Below are 21,607 nucleotides of genomic sequence, written 5' to 3'. Positions count from 1 at the left end.
GACTTCTATTTGGAGTGAAATTACTTCTATTGGAGTGAATTAACTTCTATTTGGAGTGAAATTCACTTCTATTTGAGTGAAATTACCTTCTATTTGGAGTGAAATGACCTTCTATTTGGAGTGAAATGACCTTCTATTTGGAGTGAAATAACTTCTATTTGGAGTGAAATGAACTTCTATTTGGAGTGAATGAACTTCTATTTGGAGTGAAATGAACTTCTATTTGGAGTGAAATGAACTTCTATTTGGAGTGAAATTACCTTCTATTTGGAGTGAAATACCTTCTATTTGGAGTGAAATTCACTTCTATTTGGAGTGAAATTACCTTCTATTTGGAGTGAAATTAACTTCTATTTGGAGTGAAATTAACTTCTATTTGAGTGAAATTACCTTCTATTTGGAGTGAAAGACTTCTATTTGGAGTGAAATGACCTTCTATTTGAGTGAAATTAACGTGAGTGAAATAACTTCTATTTGGAGTGAAATACCTTCTATTTGGAGTGAAATTACCTTCTATTTGGAGTGAAATGAACTTCTATTTGGAGTGAGTTGAGTGAAATGAACTTCTATTTGGAGTGAAATGAACTTCTATTTGGAGTGAATAACTCTATTGAGTGAAATACTTCTATTTGGAGTGAAATGACTTCTATTTGGAGACTTCTATTGGAGTGAAATAACCTATTGGCGTGAATACCTTCTATTTGGAGTGAAATGAACTTCTATTTTGAGTGAAATTAACTTCTATTTGAGTGAAAGGACCTTCTATTGGAGTGAAATGACCTTCTATTGGAGTGAAATTACCTTCTATTTGGAGTGAAATTACCTTTATTTGGAACGTGAAATTACCTTCTATTTGGAGTGAAATTCATTCTATTTGGAGTTGAAATGACCTTATATTTGGAGTGAAAGGACCTTCTATTTGGAAGTGAATTAACTTCTATTTGGAGTGAAATGAAACTGCATTTGGAGTGGAATGAACTTCTATTTGGAGTGAAATGAACTTCTATTTGGAGTGAAATTACCTTCTATTTGGAGTGAAATGACCTATTTGGAGTGAAATGACCTTCTATTTGGAGTGAAATGACCTTCTATTTGGAGTGAAATGACCTATTTGGAGTGAAATGACCTTCTATTTGGAGTGAAATGACCTTCTATTTGGAGTGAAATTAACTTCTATTTGGAGTGAAATTCACTTCTATTTGGAGTGAAATGACCTTCTATTTGGAGTGAAATGACCTATTTGGAGTGAAATTACCTTCTATTTGGAGTGAAATGACCTTCTATTTGGAGTGAAATTAACTTCTATTTGGAGTGAAATTACCTTCTATTTGGAGTGAAATTAACTTCTATTTGGAGTGAAATTACCTTCTATTTGGAGTGAAAGGACCTTCTATTGGAGTGAAATTAACTTCTATTTGGAGTGGAATGAACTTCTATTTGGAGTGAAATGAACTTCTATTTGGAGTGAAATTCACTTCTATTTGGAGTGAAATTACCTTCTATTTGGAGTGAAATGACCTTCTATTTGGAGTGAAATGACCTTCTATTTGGAGTGAAATGAACTTCTATTTGGAGTGAAATGAACTTCTATTTGGAGTGGAATGAACTTCTATTTGGAGTGAAATGAACTTCTATTTGGAGTGAAATGAACTTCTATTTGGAGTGAAATTACCTTCTATTTGGAGTGAAATTACCTTCTATTTGGAGTGAAATTCACTTCTATTTGGAGTGAAATTACCTTCTATTTGGAGTGAAATTAACTTCTATTCTGAGTGAAATTAACTTCTATTTTGAGTGAAATGACCTTCTATTTGGAGTGAAATGACCTTCTATTTGGAGTGAAATGACCTTCTATTTGGAGTGAAAGTAACTTCTATTTGGAGTGAAATGACCTTCTATTTGGAGTGAAATGACCTTCTATTTGGAGTGAAATGACCTTCTATTTGGAGTGAAATGAACTTCTATTTGGAGTGAAATGAACTTCTATTTGGAGTGAAATGAACTTCTATTTGGAGTGGAATGAACTTCTATTTGGAGTGAAATGAACTTCTATTTGGAGTGAAATTACCTTCTATTTGGAGTGAAATGACCTATTTTGAGTGAAATTACCTTCTATTTGGAGTGAAATTACCTTCTATTTGGAGTGAAATGACCTTCTATTTGGAGTGAAATTACCTTCTATTTGGAGTGAAATTACCTTTTATTTGGAGTGAAATTACCTTCTATTTGGAGTGAAATTAACTTCTATTTGGAGTGAAATGACCTTCTATTTGGAGTGAAAGGACCTTCTATTTGGAGTGAAATTAACTTCTATTTGGAGTGAAATGAACTTCTATTTGGAGTGGAATGAACTTCTATTTGGAGTGAAATGAACTTCTATTTGGAGTGAAATTACCTTCTATTTGGAGTGAAATGACCTATTTGGAGTGAAATGACCTTCTATTTGGAGTGAAATGACCTTCTATTTGGAGTGAAATGACCTATTTGGAGTGAAATGACCTTCTATTTGGAGTGAAATGACCTTCTATTTGGAGTGAAATTAACTTCTATTTGGAGTGAAATTCACTTCTATTTGGAGTGAAATGACCTTCTTATTGGAGTGAAATGACCTATTTGGAGTGAAATTACCTTCTATTTGGAGTGAAATGACCTTCTATTTGGAGTGAAATTAACTTCTATTTGGAGTGAAATTACCTTCTATTTGGAGTGAAATTAACTTCTATTTGGAGTGAAATTACCTTCTATTTGGAGTGAAAGGACCTTCTATTTGGAGTGAAATTAACTTCTATTTGGAGTGGAATGAACTTCTATTTGGAGTGAAATGAACTTCTATTTGGAGTGAAATTCACTTCTATTTGGAGTGAAATTCACTTCTATTTGGAGTGAAATGACCTTCTATTTGGAGTGAAATGACCTATTTGGAGTGAAATGACCTTCTATTTGGAGTGAAATGACCTTCTATTTGGAGTGAAATGAACTTCTATTTGGAGTGAAAGGACCTTCTATTTGGAGTGAAATTAACTTCTATTTGGAGTGAAAGGACCTTCTATTTGGAGTGAAATTAACTTCTATTTGGAGTGGAATGAACTTCTATTTGGAGTGAAATTAACTTCTATTCTGAGTGAAATTAACTTCTATTTGGAGTGAAAGGACCTTCTATTTGGAGTGAAATGACCTTCTATTCTGAGTGAAATGAACTTCTATTTGGAGTGAAAGGACCTTCTATTTGGAGTGAAATGAACTTCTATTTGGAGTGAAATTACCTTCTATTTGGAGTGGAATGAACTTCTATTTGGAGTGAAATGAACTTCTATTTGGAGTGAAATGAACTTCTATTTGGAGTGAAAGTACCTTCTATTTGGAGTGAAATTCACTTCTATTTGGAGTGAAATTCACTTCTATTTGGAGTGAAATTACCTTCTATTTGGAGTGAAATTACCTTTTATTTGGAGGGAAATTACCTTCTATTTGGAGTGAAATTACCTTCTATTCTGAGTGAAATTAACTTCTATTTGGAGTGAAAGGACCTTCTATTTGGAGTGAAATGACCTTCTATTTGGAGTGAAATTAACTTCTATTTGGAGTGAAATTAACTTCTATTTGGAGTGACATGACCTTCTATTTGGAGTGAAAGGACCTTCTATTTGGAGTGAAATTAACTTCTATTTGGAGTGAAATTACCTTCTATTTGGAGTGAAATTAACTTCTATTCTGAGTGAAATTAACTTCTATTTGGAGTGAAATGACCTTCTATTTGGAGTGAAATGACCTTCTATTTGGAGTGAAATTAACTTCTATTTGGAGTGGAATGAACTTCTATTTGGAGTGAAATGAACTTCTATTTGGAGTGAAATTACCTTCTATTTGGAGTGAAATTCACTTCTATTTTGAGTGAAATTCACTTCTATTTGGAGTGAAATGACCTTCTATTTGGAGTGAAATGACCTATTTGGAGTGAAATGACCTTCTATTTGGAGTGAAATGACCTTCTATTTGGAGTGAAATTAACTTCTATTTGGAGTGAAATTACCTTCTATTTGGAGTGAAATTAACTTCTATTTGGAGTGAAATTACCTTCTATTTGGAGTGAAATTACCTTTTATTTGGAGTGAAATTACCTTCTATTTGGAGTGAAATTAACTTCTATTCTGAGTGAAATTAACTTCTATTTGGAGTGAAAGGACCTTCTATTTGGAGTGAAATGACCTTCTATTTGGAGTGAAATTAACTTCTATTTGGAGTGAAATTAACTTCTATTTGGAGTGAAATGACCTTCTATTTGGAGTGAAAGGACCTTCTATTTGGAGTGAAATTAACTTCTATTTGGAGTGAAATTAACTTCTATTTGGAGTGGAATGAACTTCTATTTGGAGTGAAATGAACTTCTATTTGGAGTGAAATGACCTTCTGGGTAAAGCTGGGTAAAAGTGATGTGAATACAGGGGGGGAGAGAGCCGCAGCAGCAGGCTGTGACCCAGAGAGCTCCTTCCAGCAGCTGGCTCAATCCCACCCAGAGGACAGGCTGCTGCTTACAGAGTCACTGGTCCCACACTCACAGGCAGAGATCCAGGGTGATGCACATGGCTTTCTTACCCGGGAATGAGTGTGTGTGTGAAAGCTGGGTAAAAGTGATGTGAATACAGGGGGGGAGAGAGCCGCAGCAGCAGGCTGTGACCCAGAGAGCTCCTTCCAGCAGCTGGCTCAATCCCACCCAGAGGACAGGCTGCTGCTTACAGAGTCACTGGTCCCACACTCACAGGCAGAGATCCAGGGTGATGTACATGGGTCAGAAAAAGTCTAAGTTAACTTTTGGAAGAACCATATAAAAGGGTGAAAATGGATAAAAATGTACCCCAAAATAGTGACTCTTAAGGCGGATATAGTCCCCTGACAACTCCCGTTACATTCCTCCAGAGTCAGAAAAAGTCTAAGTTAACTTTTGGAAGAACCAGAAAAAAGGGGTGAAAATGGATAAATTGTACCCCAAAATAGTGTCTCTTAAGGCGGGTAAAAGGTATGTGAATATGGGGTGACGTATATGGACACTTGAGCACCAGCAAGACCCCCACCTCCATAACCTTGTGCACCAGACGAACCTGTGTACCCACACTTAAGCACTCCCCCACGGACTAAACCAAGAGGGAACACCGGTCAGAAGTTCGTGCCCCTGGTAACACTGAATAACAAAAGAATATGGGGGCATGCCATTAAAACTGCTATGCATTGAGGATTTTAGTCCGAGATGAGTGCTTATCTGCGGGTATCTTGTGTCAGCTTCGTGGACCTCAATTTAGCAGGAGATGTCCATGATATTGACAAACATATTTATATACAGAATGATGATTATTTTACCCTCAGACACATGCATAGAGAACCCCCAAGTGTTGCATGTGTGTAGGCATAGTTGGTCAAATGTGTCTTGCCGGTGGCAGGGAATTTGCATTGGTAGTTGACATCACATTTCCATTGTGCGGACCTCAGTACATTTGAAGGACAAGTCCCATGTTAACTCTGTCCATAAGACAGACATTTTCCTTACAGTGATTTGATGTCGAGCATCTCACCGAGTTCTCAAATCAATGGGAGTCGGCACGGAGAACATCCCTCTTTACTTGTACACTCCAAAGACCTGTGTGTTTGCTGTTGCAGAGTCCAAATGGTGTAGGCATTATACTTTATTTTCAAACAACAAAGAACTGTCTATTGCATTGGGCGGGAATCGGACCCGGGTCTCCCACGTGGCAGGTGAGAATTCTACCACTGAACCACCAATGCTGAATTATAATGTCAAACCACCATACGGCAGTTGAGGCGAAAAGTTCAGCCAACAAAGACTGTTTTTCAAGCAACCACGCCTCTATATTTCATTATAAGATCTATATCCGTAAAGACATTCTAGTGTTCCTCCCTTAAATGGATTTGATGTTTAGCATCAAACTAGTGTTTTCTAATGCCAAGGAGTCAGCACGTATAACATGCCACACAACTCAAGCGTATTACTAAAGAGATAGGTTCCAATCGGGGGCACAAAGTGCAGCACAAAGTGCAGCACAGCAGCAGGGGTCTTTTTTGGACTCAATTCCAAAGAAGCCACAGGTGAGAGCCACAAACCATGCAAGCGCAGCTGGGGGAAAGGGTGTGGCCTGGGATGTGGAAGTGCCAAGTGAGGGTCACCGCGAGGGCTTGGACTGGGACAACTATGGTGGTGTCTGTTCTCGAGGACAGCCTCCACAATTACTCTGGTTTCTCTTCAAAGCGTATAAGTCTTTCGCCTTTTACTAAAGACTTCCGTGGAGAGGAACACCTACGAGTTCAACCTATTTTTGGTAGGCTTGGCCATTTGGCTGAGCATTCTGAGTTTGAGAAAGACAAGAACAGTCGTTAGCACCTGGGCGATCCAAGCTACTCAGCGCCTCGGTTACGCCAGGTCAAAAGAGCCGCACCAAGACCTGCGGCGACTGCGCAACGAGTCCGTCTCCCGCAGCAAACGTTAAGGGTCATCGCTTCTCGGCCTTTTGGCTAAGATCAAGTGTAGTATTTGTTCTTATCAGTTTAATATCTGATACGTCCCCTATACGGGGACTATATATTAAATGGATTTTTAGCACTGGGAGCTGAAAGAGGGGCTTGCCCCGTTCACTCCACGCATCGACCCGGTATTGCAGCGCCTCCGGGAACGGTGCACCCATCTCCTGCCTTGTGGAAAAACAAACAAAGACGCATCTCGAAACCAAAACAGATGGTTTCAATTGAGGGCAGAAACTGCAGCACATCAGCAGCGGATCTTTTTTTGACTCAATGCCAAAGGTGACACATTGAACTTGCCTTGGCTCTGGAGCGTGGCACGCAGAGTGAGGCTCACTGCAAGGGACAGAGATATTTCGAGCCCAAAGCAAGGACACGCTCTGGGGAGGACATTGGCACCAGAAAGTCTTTCCTGGAGCAAAGAAGCCGCCACACATGCAAGCTGTAGCCAGGTTGTCTTTGACCTTTTCTTCAACACTATAATCAGGGGAGAGCGCGAACGCAGTCCCCCACTACCACAAATTATGCAGTCGAGATTCCCACATTTGGGGAATTCGCAGCGGTCAGCATAGCCGGGGTGCAATGGCCGAGCCTCGCCCTGGGTGAACCAATTCAATTTTTTCAATTTTTAGACGCTTTATTGTTTTAAGGCACATAAATTACAAAGATAAACTTGCATGTACATATTTTCTGTTTTAAAAAAAACAACACAATTATAATCCTATTACTTCAAAAATACATTTTTCTTTTTCCAACAACAATTCATTTAAAAATTCATCAAAAATGTTTAGTCTTTTTCAACAACAGTACAGTTAAAGTGCCTCAATATCTTTAGATATTTTTTTATATTTAATCTTTTTTTTTTTTTTCTTTTTTCCCCAACAACAATTCATTTAAAGTGCATCAAATCTTCAGTTTTCCCAACAACTAAACATTTAAAGTGCATCCATCAGTTCTTTTGTTAAAAATATGGCATCAATTTTCCAGATGATTTTAATTTCGGCCTCCTTACACTTCACTCTGTCCCTGAGAATGTAGTCATGGACCATTGTGAGGCCAACCTTTACCACTGACTGTGTGGGCATCTGGCATTTCTTAAAGGCGGTTAAGTTCCTACACCTCCAAATTCCTTCTTTCAAGCAATTAATTACAGCCCACCACCGTTGATGTCTTTCAGGATCCTTGGGTTCTAAATCACCATAAAGTACATCTTGCTCATTGGGTCCCCTATAAAGAGCAGTTAACCATGGCCTTAGTGTCCCCCACACCCTTTTCGCACATGAACAATACCAAAAAAGATGAGCCACATTTTCCTCGGAGCTACAACTTAGAATGGGGCATTTTGCACTCTTTGAGCATCTTCTCCTGTACAGGAACGCTTTTGTTGGGAGACAACTATGTGCTGTTTTCCATGCCAAATCCTTATGGGCGTTAAAGAGGAATGGTGAGTTTACATTTTTCCATATTTGCAGGCATTTCTGTTCTGGTAATATCCCTATTGGTGTTAGGCTTGAGGTCAGAGGTGAGAGGCTTTTTTCAACACAACTTCTGTTCACCACGCCTACAGATGATTTGTCTAAGGCGGCTCTCTTAAAGAGGGTCACAGCTCTGCCATACAATGGTGGCCTAGTCTCTGCATGGGGGATGTTCAGAGGGGCTCTTTTGCCTGTACCAGAAATAAATTTCCGGCCCACCCACAGTTTTGCAAAGTGTGTCCAGAGGCTATTGTTCTTTTCAGATAACACAGCATTTAGAATTGGTGTTAAAAATAGGGCTTCCAGTTTGACCCCCAGCTCTGGGACTGCTCTCCCTCCTTTTTCTAATGGTTTATACATGATCTCTCTTTTCAAGTATTCCTGGTGCGAACCCCAGATAAATTGGAAAATTGATCTTCTCAAGGTTGTTTGAAAGGCTCTTGGTATAGGCAGGGTGGCTGCTAGATGAGTCAGTGATGCAAGGATCTCCGCCTTAATGACAAGGATTTTTCCAGTAAAAGTAAGTGCCCTATCTTCCCACCTAAGGAGTTTCCCTTTAATTGCTGGGAGTCTGCTATTCCAATTTACATTTTCCATGCCTCTTCCAATCTCTATACCTAAAATTGTCACCCTTTCTTTTCTTTCAACTAACCCCAGATCTACTTTGTCCTCTTTCCAGTTAAGGTAAAGTATCTCACTCTTGGACCTGTTAATCTTAGCGCCTGATGCAAGAGAAAACAGTTCACACCACTCTAGAGCTTTTATAATTGAATTGTTTTCTGTGCTTAATATTGTCATGTCATCCATGTACAAGGATACAGTTGCTTCTTTCCCACTGCTACCCGGGACGGGGAGGCCATGAATTAAAGGATCCTGTCTTATCCCGCAAGCTAGTGGTTCCATAGCAAGAATGAATAAAATCACAGATAACGGACAGCCTTGTCTAACCCCTGATAAAACCTTAAAGGGTGCTGTTATGTGACCATTTACGGACACTCTACTTGAACAATCTGTGTACAATAGATCCGTCCAGGCCCTCAAATTTGGCCCAACACCAAAACTGACCAAAACTTCTTTAAGGTACCGATGGTTAATCCTATCAAAGGCTTTTTCTAGATCCAGGCCAGAGATGCACAGTGGCAACTTACGGTCCATAGCATATAAGTAGGAGTCTCTTATTAAAGCCAGGCTGTCGTTCATGGATCGTCCTGGTATTGCACATGTCTGCTCGACTTCTACAATTTCCTCTACCACGTCCTGTAATCGAAAAAATAAAGCCTTTGCTAAAATCTTTCTGTCCACGCCAAGTAGTGTCAGGGGACGCCAGTTTTTTAATTCCTTTTTGTCCCCTTTTTTGAACAACAGGGAGATTGTGCCTTCTCTCAGGGATGGTGGTAATTTACCCGCGAGGAGGCTCTCATTGTACATTTTCAATAGGGGGACCTGCAATTCTGTCCAAAAGGTTATGTAAAATTATTTTGGCAACCCATCGGCACCGGGGGCCTTGTTTTTCTTCATGCTCTCAATTGCTCTGGTCAATTCATTTACAGTTAATCTACTTTCCAGCATAGCTTCATGGTCATTAATCTTTTTGTTTACTTTTGATAGAAGATTAGCCAAAGCTGCTTCGTCTAGATCTTCACCTTTATAGAGGTCTGAGTAAAAGCTGTGTACACTGGCGAGTATGTTATCTATATCAGTCTGCTCTTTCCCATTTTTATCTTTTATTGCGTCCATAACATTTCGCGGCCGGGCTAGTTTTCGAAAGAAGTATCTTGTACATTTTTCGTTGTTTTCCATATGATGTACTCTGCTACGTGTAAGTAGTCCACAGCTTGCCTCTGTAGTAAGATGTGACATGTCTCTCTTAAGCCTCGCTATCTCTTCTGCTACATCTAAACCTGCATAGGCCATTGTGTAAAGTCGTTGTAGTTTTGCTTGTTGGATTTTGAATTTATAGCGTTTTTTCCTTGCTTCTTTTTTACCTTCCTCAATGAAAAAGCTCTTAGTACGCACTTTAAAATCTTCCCACCAGTCCCCCACAGAGTCAAAAACAATCTCAAGAGAGGACCACATATAGATTTTTTCCTTAAATCTCCTTACAATACTGGGATTTTCCAGAAGGGATGTATTCATCTTAAATGAGCCTCTACCTCTTATAACCTTTTCCTTAAAACCAAATAAACAGTCAATTTTGGCGTGATCAGAGAAGAATACTGGTTTGACAGATGCATTAATGACCTGTAATCCCTTTGAGGTCAGAAGAAAGTCTATTCTTGAGTGTGTTTTACCATTTGACCAAGTGTAGCCTGGCAAATCAGCGTTTTTGGCACGATATGTATCTGTAAGTCTAAAGTCCTTAATTAGGTTTTTTAGGGCTTCTGAGCTGGAGTCCAGCTTTACAAGGGATGTTGTTAAACGATCATTTTTTGCCAACAGGCAGTTAAAATCTCCACCCAATATGATCTCCCTTCCACATAAAAGGAGTGGCTGGATTGCTTTTAGTGTTTCTAGGCGTTCTTGAAGATCAACAGGGCAATACACATTGATGATTCTCAGATTGGCATCACCCCACCCAACATCTACACAGAGAATTCTACCATCTGATATGCGTTGTACCCTCTGAATGTCAAAATGATTCCCTTTAAATAAGATTGCAACCCCAGAAGACCGGTTTTTGTTATCGCCCGACCACACTGATTGTCCATGGCTCCATCTGTCCTCAAACATCTTGTAATTGTCCCTATAATTTATATTACCTTCCTGGAGTAGGCAGATGTCATGATTTTCTGAATGTAGAAACGTGAAGGCTGATTGACATTTTACAGGATCATTTAGGCCTCTTGTGTTGAGAGATGCAATGGAAATGGGGGGCATACGGAGCAAATGGGAGAAAGCAGGGCGGCATGGTTTTCAAAGTGTCACCATTGGGGCGTTTTCTTTGATCTCTTTTTCTTGGATTTTATAGCCCTTTCCTTATCCAGATAGATATTTTTTATGGATGTAGCCGAAGGGGCGGCAACTACATCCTCGGGCTCAAGTAAGGGATTTGAGGTTGGGGAGGGAGAGTCCCCGTAGGGGGGGGAGGGTTCATCTGACTGTGGTGACTCCTGCGGGCGTTTCTGTGATGGTGAATCCCTCGCTTCTTTTGTCTGGTTGATGGCAATAGGTAGGACCAAAGGGACACTTGCCTGTGCTTTATCAGGGGGGTCCTCCCTGAGTACTTCCTCCCCCTGGGGTTGAGGAATGGTGAGGTTTGTCATTATGGAATCTAGTGTATTCTCGGCATCTTGAAGGGTCCCTGGGTTCCTCCCGTTTCTGGTACCTGGGTCGTGGTTGGGCAGTGGATCTGCCTTCTGGACTGTAGCGTGGACCATAGGGAGGGGGATGTAGGTCGTGCCTATGATGTCTTCCACTGTGTTATCGCTCCAGTCGATGATCGATTCACCTCCTATTGTCTCCTCTTGGTCTTGAATGGGCTCTTGTATTGGCTGCTGAGAGACATTGTTTGATGGTTCTTGGTTGGTGTCTGAGCGGGAAGTCTGACTGAGTTCTAGTTCCTCATTTGCGTGTTCCTCCTCTCTGGCTTCAGGGGTTTCAAAAAGTGAAAGTTTCACCCGGTTGGAGTAAGCATGCGGGCAGTCTTTGAAGCGATGGTTTTCGGAGGAGCAGAGGTTGCACTTGACAGGGGTTGGGCAATTTGCTGATGAGTGGTCTGTTGCTTTGCAGATCCTGCAGATATTCCGGCTACAGTCTGCTGCAAGGTGGTCTAGACTGCCACACTTCCTGCATTCTTTTGGCTGCCCATAGTAGAAGACAGAACCCCTGAAGGCTCCCAACTGTATGGTGTTGGGAATGTGTCTCAGCACCCCATCCTGTCGTTGGAGACGGACCTGGAAACGTCTAGACCCGGTTTTTATTCCATCAATGTCCATCACCTCTATTGCATTTTGTACTTCACCGTATCTTGTCATCCAAGTCCAGACATCCTGGTTCCTGACTTTTTCTGAAAATATCATCACATAAACAGTTTTCAGGTCCCTTTCGGCAAGTGGTGTCATGCTGATCTTATCAAAGCCTGATCCTGACGTTTTCTTCTTTTCAAATCTTTCCAGGCAGTTTTGGAAGTGTTGGCTGGTTGTGAAGATGACCTCAAATATCTTTTTCCCAGGGTAAGCAAAGATGTATTCCAGATGGTTTGATGAAATATCAAGCTCTTTCTGCAGGATGTGTCGGCTGAACTGCAAGCGGTCCATCTGTAGATCTTCCAGAAGGTCAAAACGAACAGCGTTCCGGCGATTGGTCTGGTTTGAAGCCCTGGGTGAACCACCTTGGTGATCATGGTATCTCCCCTGCCAGGTAAGTATGAGTTGGACGGGTCAGAGGCAGGGCAGTTTTGCAACGACAAAGGACACGGCGTGGCGGTTCCTGCCTCTGAGCCGGCCAAAGCAGCCCATCAACCACATTTAACCCTTAAAGACAGATAAGGCTTGAAATAGACATAGGTTCCAATCGGGGGCACAAAGTGCAGCACAGCAGCAGGGGTCTTTTTTGGACTCAATGCCAAAGAAGCCAAAGGCGAGAGCCACGAACCATGCTAGCGCAGCTTCTGTCTGCAGTTTTCGGCCCATGTAAACCCAGTGTTTTGCTCCCTTTGAGCTCTATGTGTTCTGCTACCATAATACAAAGTTGACCTTGCTCAGAGACCTGGGAATATCCCCCAGATGCAGGGAGATATTGTGTTACTTCGATAGCACATATAATAAAATTGGTACGATACAGAGAAGATTAGCATGGCCCCTGCGCAAAGGATACTGCCCATTCTTCTCTATGAAAGGAGGGGGGCAAGGAGAGGAAATTGGGCCCTGCTCCGCGGAGCGGAAGGTTCACGGTTCGATCCCCAGCTGTGGCAGAGATGAGGAAGAGCTCCCCTCTCAGCCAGCACTGCCTGACACTGATGACTCTAAAACAGGGGGTTTTGGTAAATGATGATAAACTACAAAGAGTATCTGTAAAGTGCTGTGAGATAACATCTGAATAAATAAAACTGATCTGATTAAAGAAAGGTTTGTTCTACAGAGCTGTATTATGATGCATGTCATATTTGATATATATATCAAATATAACATGCATCATAATTGAGTGGCAACATATATATATATATACATATATATATACATATAGGAGATGATTAGATGATACACATATATATATGTGTGTGTATCATCTCATCATCTCTACTGTGCTTATTTATGCACCATGTTGTGTTTTATTGACCCGTGTTGCAGTCAAATATCAGACGTTGTGTAATGAATTCTAAATAAAGTTTCCACACAAAGTTCAGTTCAGAGTTTTATTTTAAAATATATTTCAATAAATAAAGAAAAAAGACAATTAAAGAAAACGTGGCATCATTCCCCCCCCGCTGGGTCCCTTTTCAGTTTCTTCATCTCCTCCCTCCATTCCTCCACAGTTTTCCCGCCGGCAGCCGCGCAGTAAGACACACCTGCAATGCGAGTGTGGCCAGTGTCGATCCTCTTGGCCTGGCCACACTTGCTGCAGGTGTACTGACCAGTCTGCCGGCGGGCTTTGCTCCAGGGCGACGGCCCACCCCTTGCAGCATCAGCCTCCGCCGCCTTCCTCTTCCTGTAAGCCGTTGTCTTCGGCACATGGAGAGGAGGAGGCTGAGCAGCCATGAGAGGGCCAGCCGGGAGCAGTAATCGAAGAGGAGGAGGAGGGGCAGCAGCCATGAGAGGGACAGCCGGGAGCAGTGTCCGAAGAGGAGGAGGAGGAGGGGGGGTGTGGCCAGATGAGGCAGAAAGACCCACCCCTGAAGGACCCGGCACCTCCGGGATGTTGTAACGGAAGGGCTGTCCTTGTCCCACCTGTACAAAGGACAACCCTTTCGCTGGCGGGAGAGGCTGGACAGCCACATCTACTGCAGGGACGACGCCAGCTCCCTGCAGCAGCACAGACACCCCCCTCTCTTTCTGGCGCCGAGAGAACCTGTAAGACAAACCCAGGCAGATGTTTTTACGGAAAGAAACCCCAGTACGGATTACAAAACCACCAACAAAGCTGCTGGTTAAACTCACCACTGGGACAGGGTCCTCTGGTTGAGCTCAAAGAGCTGAATGTCGGTCTGAGCCATCAACCTCGGGCTGGCCAGCACTGCCTCTCTAATGGCCACGTAGTCCGTGAGGATGAGGAACCACCGAGTCCTCATGATCCCTCCGAACCGCGTGGCCGCGGGGTGGAGACGGCAGAGCTGGCTGCAAATGGCCTCTACCAGGCGGCTGGCGCTGGGCCATGTTGCAGGGCCCGAGTTCAGCCCGAGAAGACAGCTGAGTCACGGAGAGGACAGTGAGGGTTAATAGGCAGCAAATATTTAGTATAGGAATATTTGAAGCGAGTCTTACCGTTGGAGACTCTCCTTCCCGGGACAGGAGGTGTTCTTCCCCTTCGCTGTCTTGAACCGCCCCTTCAGCTGCCTCTCTCGGTGTCTGGGAGGGTAGACGACTTGTCGCCTGTCCGGCTCGGGCAGGCGTTGCCAGAGGGCCATGAGTTCGTCCACCCTCTTGTCAGAAAGCCCCTGAAGGCTCCTGGCTTCCAGCAGGGCCTTGGCCAGCTTCAGGACATGCTGGTATCCTGGCTGGCCATCAGGACCCTGCATCTCCTCCTGAGGAGAAAAGGAAGGTGGGAGGAGGAGAGAAGTGCTGCTGTGGAGTCTTGAATACATATAATTATTATTGTTATCATTATCAGTAGTAGCAGTGTGTTAGTGAACTTACCTCAGAGTCTGAGGAGGACTGCTGAGCAGGAGCCTCAGGGGCTTCGGGAGGGTCAGGTTGGTGAGGGGCGGCCGGGCCGGATGGCTCAGACCTGGGTGCGTCAGCCGGATCACCCGACCGGGCTGCTGTGCCGGTGGAGGGGATATCTGGCTGGAAGACGGTCGGGTCCTCCACGTCTTCCTCGATACCCTCGTCCACCTCCTCCAGCGACTGGATGGCAGCAGCCTCGTCCGGAATGTCGGGGTCCAAGCTGACGTCCTCAAGCACTTTGCCTGTCTGCCTGTACAGGAACTCCACCCCGATGAGCTCCCCTGTCACACGGCAAAAAGACAGGAAGCAAAGGATTTGCAAAATGCTCCTTTTCCTCACAGTTATGATGTCTGAATAAAGTAAATAGGGTTTTCACATCACCCACCTGTGTACTCGGCAGGCTTGGTGAAGTCCTTAACCAGCTGACGGCCAAGCACCCTTTGGCTCTTCTGGTTAAGGACGTGCTTGAGGTGGCCACTGTAGGAGTGCAGAGGCTCCACCTCTCCCGAAGCTGCCGCTGCGCGGTCCTCATTCCACCTCACCAGTCCATCGATCAGGAACGCCTGGAAGTGCTTGGCACTCGCCTGCGTCCCTGAGGAAGCAGGTATCAGATCAGAGATTAATTGACATTTGCGTGAAATGTGAATTCATGATAGACTTTATCACAAGCTGTACCTGGGATGAACCGGTTGAGGTGGAGGTGGAAGGACTCCAAAGACGTGGAGCCCCTCGCGCAGCGATAGACCGGCAGGATGACTCCGCCCTTTGTCAGCCTGCCGGTCTGCGTGTACAGCTGCATGCCAGGTGGGTCCTGGATGCAGCTGAGGTGGGGCCTCTGCGTACTCCATATGTCCTGGATGCGGAGAGCGTCGAGCAACGGGATGTCCAGGTTGTCGCGTCCTGCCGTACCGCCGAAGGTTTGGAGGAGGTCCTGGATCAGGAGCGCCGTCTCTTCCGCCCCACGCGTCCGACGACGGCAGTGGAGCCTCCACTCCTCCCTGGTGATCCTCTGGATCACTTCGGCGTCGGTCAGGCCGACCATCCCGTGCTTCCCCTCCAGCTGGGACCGCTTGGCTTCAGTGAGACGGCGGGCATCTCCGGAGTCCACCTCGAAGATGCACAGAGACAGCTGCCTCATGAAGGCGGGGTACAGCTCGTGGCTCTCTGTGGTGACACCTGCTGCGAAACGTCGCATCAGGTGCCAGATGTCCAATTTCACCACAAGCTGTCCCCACTCCTGTGATAAGGAAACAAAAGTCTGTCTGATTATTGGAGTACAATTTTTATTTTTCTGTTTTTATGATGTTGTAATTATCACCTAGCGTGTCTTTGGTCAATAGTCATTTTGTGTAAGATAAATAATATTGCTATAATTCTACTATGATTATCAGTACTAGTGTTGACAGGCCAGACCTGAAACAAGGCAGCTGTCTTTGACACGCCGTCTCTGTTGCAGCAGTCCCGATCCACGTAGATCAGCTGGGGGGGTGGTACCCCGGCGAGTCGGTACCGCCTCATCAGTCCGGCCGCCATACTGGACAGGCCCTCTGCGCCCTCGGAGCAGGTGAGGACGCTGATGAGGACCTGCCCGTACTCGTTACCAACGTTGGTAACCCAGGCGGCCGTGTCGGAAGCGGTACCGGCGAGCTTCTTCGTCACCTGGACAGAGAGAGAGAGATATTTCAAAGGTGAGTGCATAAACACACGGCGGCTGTAAGAAAAAAATGAAATTGTGCCAAACTATACTAACCTTCTTGGTGGAATCCATCTTAAGGATGGATCCGAAGGTGGACGTGATCCTGGCCTTGTACTCATCCAGCCGCGTCATTATGTCATAGCCATAGACCGTCAGCAGCCAGATGGGTGAGGGCAGAGTGGGCATTATGGGCGGTGGTGGAAACTGCCCCCTCACGCTGCACAAGGCCAGGAACTGCTCGCACACGCCGAGGTACTGGATCGCTCTCCGCATCCAGGCGTCCGAATGCTGCTCCCGCAGGGTGTTACACAGCTGAGTGGCACTGTTGCCCAGAGTGCGGGACTTCAGCTGGGTAACCACCCTATGGTCACAGGACAGCCTGCAGAAACACAAAATAAGCATTATATACAGCTCCCTTCATCACATTCATTTATATATACGGTATGTTGTCAATTCCTCTCACTTGTATGTAAGTACTGCTGGGAACAGGCAGCTGTAGGTGGGGGCCAGCTGCCTGATGATACCCTGTGACCACCCGCCGACCTTCTTCTTGCATCGACGGCACTCCAGGTACTCGGTGGCCATGAGATACCAGCCGTCGATGTCCAGAACCCTCCGGATGGTCCTGTACAGCCCAGCCTTCACCATGGACCCGGTGCATGAAGGCTGGGGGCATGTCAGCTGCAGACGCCAGATCCGGTGTGGCATCCAGAGAAACAGCCGACATGCAAAGAAGGGGTCGGGGGACGCGGGAGGCTGGTGGTAGATCGGCCGGGATTGGGGGGGGTTCCACCACAGACTCAAGTCTGGGATGAGGCTCGGCCTCCCCCACTGGTCCCTGGTGAACAGCACCCGACCGATCCACTGCTGCTGATCCACAGTGAGAGCTGCCCGCCAGGACACGGGCAGCAGCTGGAGAGAGAGAACCAGAGCAACGTAAAGGGCACTTATATCTGAGGACATCGCTCCAGGGCAGCAGATGAGCAGCGTTTGTTTTGACAGACAGTCTTACCTCACGTGGCGGAGGAGGGAGGAAGGCTGGCGCCAGCAACTCCTCCTGTCCGCGAGCAGCAGCTCCGGGGGAAGCCGTGGCTGCGGGCGGCGGTAGCGAGGAGGGAGCTGGTGCAGGCTGGACTACTGCTGGAGGTCGCAGGGCGCGGTCCTGTTCCTGCGTGGCCTCCAGCACCTCCTCGTCCGTGGGCTCGCCCAGCACAGCAGAGACTCCAGCCCCCTTCTGTGGTGCCGAGGAGCGGGTGGCGGGAGGCGGATGGAACGAGAGAGGGGCCTGTACATCTGAGGCTTAAAGAGAAATCAAAGTCAACTTTATGTCAATCTCAAAATATGTTTGTACACACAGAAAGATTGAAATACTGTTTCCCACAGCCCAGAGGTATGAAAAAGACACACAAATGTTTGATTAACATGAAAGAATTAGATGTGTGTTGTGTTAATATTGAGCCACAGAAAACTAAAACCTAGTGGAGCACAGAAGGTTGTTTAAAGAGAGAAAGTGACGACGAGACAAAACAACGGCACCAGATTAGACTTGTTGAGGGAGCGATGCAGGCAGCGAGCAGTTGGAGGGGTTACACAGGTTTACGAGGGAGAGGATGATGAGCTTACTCTACAAGCACCCGTTAGTGATGATTTGACAGGCGATTGGTCGGCGTGAAGCTTGGTGATTTGAGACTTGAAACAGGCGGATAGTTATTCATTAAAACAAACTTACCTGCCAGGTCACATCCTTCTGAGTACGGGCATATTTATAGAGCAAAATAAAGGGAGAAGGGTCAAAAAGGAAGTCAAACTTTCAATTATCAACAACATGTTGCATGAATGCTACTTGAGTTTTTACTTACACTCCTCCATGTCAACTACCGCCCTGATCAGCTCTTCATCGGAAGGCTCCTCCGATGGCTTGGAGGGAAGAGCTGATCTGAGGGAGGCTGTAATCGCAACGTGAGTGAGAAGAAAATATACAGTGAACATGAGAAATACGAATAGGGTTAAACTGTGCATTTCATTCAGGCTGGACTTGCCTGGAAATGCAGGCTTAGGGACCACCAGCTTCTTAATCTTTGCCTGCATTTCCACGGCAGACAGAGAACGCCGCCCGGACACGAAGGCCGCAAGCGCTGAACCAAGAGGCCTATGAGACAGAACAACATCTAGAATGCACAGCATGAAAAACACCAACGTGTCTTCAGAAAGGTCATCCAGGTACGTCAAACTCAGACAGCTTTAAAATAACACACGTACTTTGATGCAGTCCTCGCTCTCTGGCCAGAGACAGACACAGAGACTGTGTGAGAGCTGCTGCTGCTGCTGCTGGTGGTGGTGGATGCAGCAGCAGCAGCAGCAGCAGCAGCAGCAGCAGCAGCAGCAGCAGCAGCAGCAGCAGCAGCAGCAGCAGCAGCAGCAGCAGCAGCAGCAGCAGCAGCAGCAGCAGCAGCAGCAGCAGCAGCAGGTCTCTGTCTGTCTCGGCTCTTGGTGTAGCGGATGGCGTTCTCCATCTGCGTGCCGGGTGTGGGAATCTTCCTCCGGAGGTAGTTGACAAATCTACAAAAATCAGACACGTGATTCTTATCAACCGAATTAGAATCCACATGTGTATATATGTATATATATATATATATATATGACATATGACATACCGGATTTGTTTGGGGTCCACAGACTTGTACAGGCTGTCCAGGGTCTCAAATTTAAAGTCCCCGAAGCCAACAAGGGCCTGTCCCTCCTGACCAGGCAGGAGGGACTTCGCCCGCGCCTCCTCAAACGCCCGGTGGAACCTGACTGCCTCCAGAAAGTCAGGGTACGCTGAGGAGTAGCGGGTGAAGGCGTCCTGTAAATTCACAAATAAGGTTAAAACTGTTGTCACTCTTTTAATGGTATTGTGAATCAGACTCAAGTACTCCACCTTGTTGGCCATCAGCGGGGACTGAGACCCTGTCTTCTCTCGCTCCTTCTGGTGGGAGGCGACCAGATTAATGGCGTAGCCCACGTCGTTCTCCAGGAGCCAGTGGAAGATCTTTCCCTGGTACTGGCCGAACTGGACCTTCCACCGGCTCAGGACGAGGGTGGCGTTGGCGGTGGAGCCACCCTCGGAGGAGACGTGGGCCCAGGCCTCCGCGTCCACCTCCTCGGGCTTCTTTGCCCTGTACAGGGCTTGGCCGGCTGCTCGCCGGGGGGCGAGGGTGCTGGCTTCGGCCGTGGCCTTTAAGAGGAGAGTCCCGTTAGGGGCCCTCCGAAATACTGGATGTTCCATCTACACAGAGTTGGACTCAGTTAGACCACTACCACAAATACAATGAAGTACTTTACTGTTGGAGTCAGTACTAGTTGGACTTCTACCACAAGTAGGCTACTATGAAGTTATTTTACTGTGTACTTTTTCAGTTATTCTCTGTCAAACTCCTGTGGCAGAAAATCATTTTATCTCTCGTCAAATATAGCAGAAAACATGCAGTTTGACAGAGGATTAAAACTATAATCAGAGCCCTCTCATCTGAGCTCCGTTACACACACACACAGGAGCGGTACATACTCCTCAACCTGTCCGCCATAAATGCCTCAGAGCGCGGATACCTGAACCGTAGCGTCCAGCTAGCTTAGCCGCTAGCTTAGCGATAAATACACACAGCGTTGTATTGTCCTCCCCCTGTCGGCCCTAAGAGCTTCAGAGGGCGGATAGCTGGGCTCCGTAGCGTCCCGCTAATGTGAAACACACACACACACACACACACACACACAGCGTTAGCGGGACATTCTCCTCCCCCTGTCGGCCCTAAAGGCTTCAGAGGGCGGATACCTGAGCTCCGTAGCGTCCCGCTAATGTGAAACACACACAGCGTTAGCGGGACATTCTCCTCCCCCTGTCGGCTCTAAAAGCTTCAGAGGGCGGATAGCTGGGCTCCGTAGCATCCCGCTAGCCCTAGCTCAAGGTGAACACACACAGCAGTTCATCAGCGGTTCACAAAGTACCGTACAAACACCACGGCTAACTCAGTATGACTAATGTCGGACATAGAAGTGTCTTTGTAACAGTGTTTACACGCGTATTTGCTAATAATTAATGCACATTTTACTCACAGTGTCACTTGATTGAAGTCAGTCAGTAGAATGCCAGGTCGAAACAATGGCGGACGGAGGAGAGCATTTTGAAAAAATCCGCCTCACTGATTGGACGCCAAAAGTTTGATTCTCTGATTTGGAACTTTATCCGCCTCCCATTGGCGAACGATTGAATCCACCCTGGACAGCCATTGGTCAGAATTTTGGAGAACACCGTCTCCCCGGATGACACGCAAATTGGTGAAGCGTTCCTCATTGCCAATTTGTAATGATTTTTCCAACATAAATCCCGATTCCTAACAAGCAGAGGTGGAAGAAGTACTTAGAACTTCCAGTTAAGTCAAAGTGAGGTTGCTTCTCTTGTGAAACCTGTCCATTTCATCCACATTTGACTCGTGAAATGTACAGCAGAGTCTCTGCTGTAAGCAGGGTCCCACACTCACAGGCAGAGATCCAGGGTGATGCACATGGCTTTCTTACCCGGGAATGAGTGTGTGTGAAAGCTGGGTAAAAGTGATGTGAATACAGGGGGGGAGAGAGCAGCAGCAGCAGGCTGTGACCCAGAGAGCTCCTTCCAGCAGCTGGCTCAATCCCACCCAGAGGACAGGCTGCTGCTTACAGAGTCACTGGTCCCACACTCACAGGCAGAGATCCAGGGTGATGCACATGGCTTTCTTACCCGGGAATGAGTGTGTGTGAAAGCTGGGTAAAAGTGATGTGAATACAGGGGGGGAGAGAGCAGCAGCAGCAGGCTGTGACCCAGAGAGCTCCTTCCAGCAGCTGGCTCAATCCCACCCAGAGGACAGGCTGCTGCTTACAGAGTCACTGGTCCCACACTCACAGGCAGAGATCCAGGGTGATGCACATGGCTTTCTTACCCGGGAATGAGTGTGTGTGAAAGCTGGGTAAAAGTGATGTGAATACAGGGGGGGGAGAGAGCAGCAGCAGCAGGCGGTGACCCAGAGAGCTCCTTCCAGCAGCTGGCTCAATCCCACCCAGAGGACAGGCTGCTGCTT

At 45.8% G+C, this 21,607-nt stretch overlaps 1 protein-coding gene, 3 non-coding genes and 2 pseudogenes across 4 annotated transcripts; 3 read left to right on the top strand and 3 right to left on the bottom strand.

The window, feature by feature from the left end:
* Nucleotides 1-5,704: 5,704 nt before the first annotated feature.
* On the bottom strand, nucleotides 5,705-5,775 carry trnag-gcc. The gene has a single exon. It is a non-coding gene; the product is annotated as a tRNA-Gly (tRNA).
* Nucleotides 5,776-6,234: 459 nt separating this feature from the next.
* On the top strand, nucleotides 6,235-6,351 carry LOC117554960. The gene has a single exon (XR_004570342.1). It is a non-coding gene; the product is annotated as a U5 spliceosomal RNA (small nuclear RNA).
* A 148-nt stretch (nucleotides 6,352-6,499) lies between these two features.
* LOC117554959 lies at nucleotides 6,500-6,690 on the top strand. The gene has a single exon (XR_004570341.1). It is a non-coding gene; the product is annotated as a U2 spliceosomal RNA (small nuclear RNA).
* A 319-nt stretch (nucleotides 6,691-7,009) lies between these two features.
* LOC117554958 lies at nucleotides 7,010-7,144 on the bottom strand (annotated as a pseudogene).
* Nucleotides 7,145-12,739: 5,595 nt separating this feature from the next.
* Nucleotides 12,740-12,813, top strand: LOC117554961 (annotated as a pseudogene).
* A 536-nt stretch (nucleotides 12,814-13,349) lies between these two features.
* LOC117554954 lies at nucleotides 13,350-20,621 on the bottom strand. The gene is made up of 17 exons (XM_034229584.1): nucleotides 20,610-20,621; nucleotides 19,438-19,785; nucleotides 19,172-19,362; nucleotides 18,965-19,076; nucleotides 18,777-18,796; nucleotides 18,557-18,666; nucleotides 18,377-18,463; nucleotides 17,530-17,816; nucleotides 16,981-17,429; nucleotides 16,572-16,896; nucleotides 16,235-16,480; nucleotides 15,497-16,058; nucleotides 15,207-15,413; nucleotides 14,792-15,102; nucleotides 14,420-14,679; nucleotides 14,096-14,344; nucleotides 13,350-14,006 (listed from the first exon to the last, which is right to left on the bottom strand). The coding sequence occupies exons 2-17, from the start codon at nucleotides 19,783-19,785 to the stop codon at nucleotides 13,412-13,414; spliced, it is 4,359 nt and encodes a 1,452-aa protein (XP_034085475.1). The 5' UTR covers nucleotides 20,610-20,621; the 3' UTR covers nucleotides 13,350-13,411.
* Nucleotides 20,622-21,607: the final 986 nt, after the last annotated feature.

Source organism: Gymnodraco acuticeps, unplaced genomic scaffold, assembly GCF_902827175.1.
Source record: "Gymnodraco acuticeps unplaced genomic scaffold, fGymAcu1.1, whole genome shotgun sequence".
NCBI classification, from domain to species: domain Eukaryota; kingdom Metazoa; phylum Chordata; class Actinopteri; order Perciformes; family Bathydraconidae; genus Gymnodraco; species Gymnodraco acuticeps.
The sequence above is the reverse complement of the archived record's forward strand: the minus strand, read 5'-3'. Positions and strand labels throughout refer to the sequence as shown.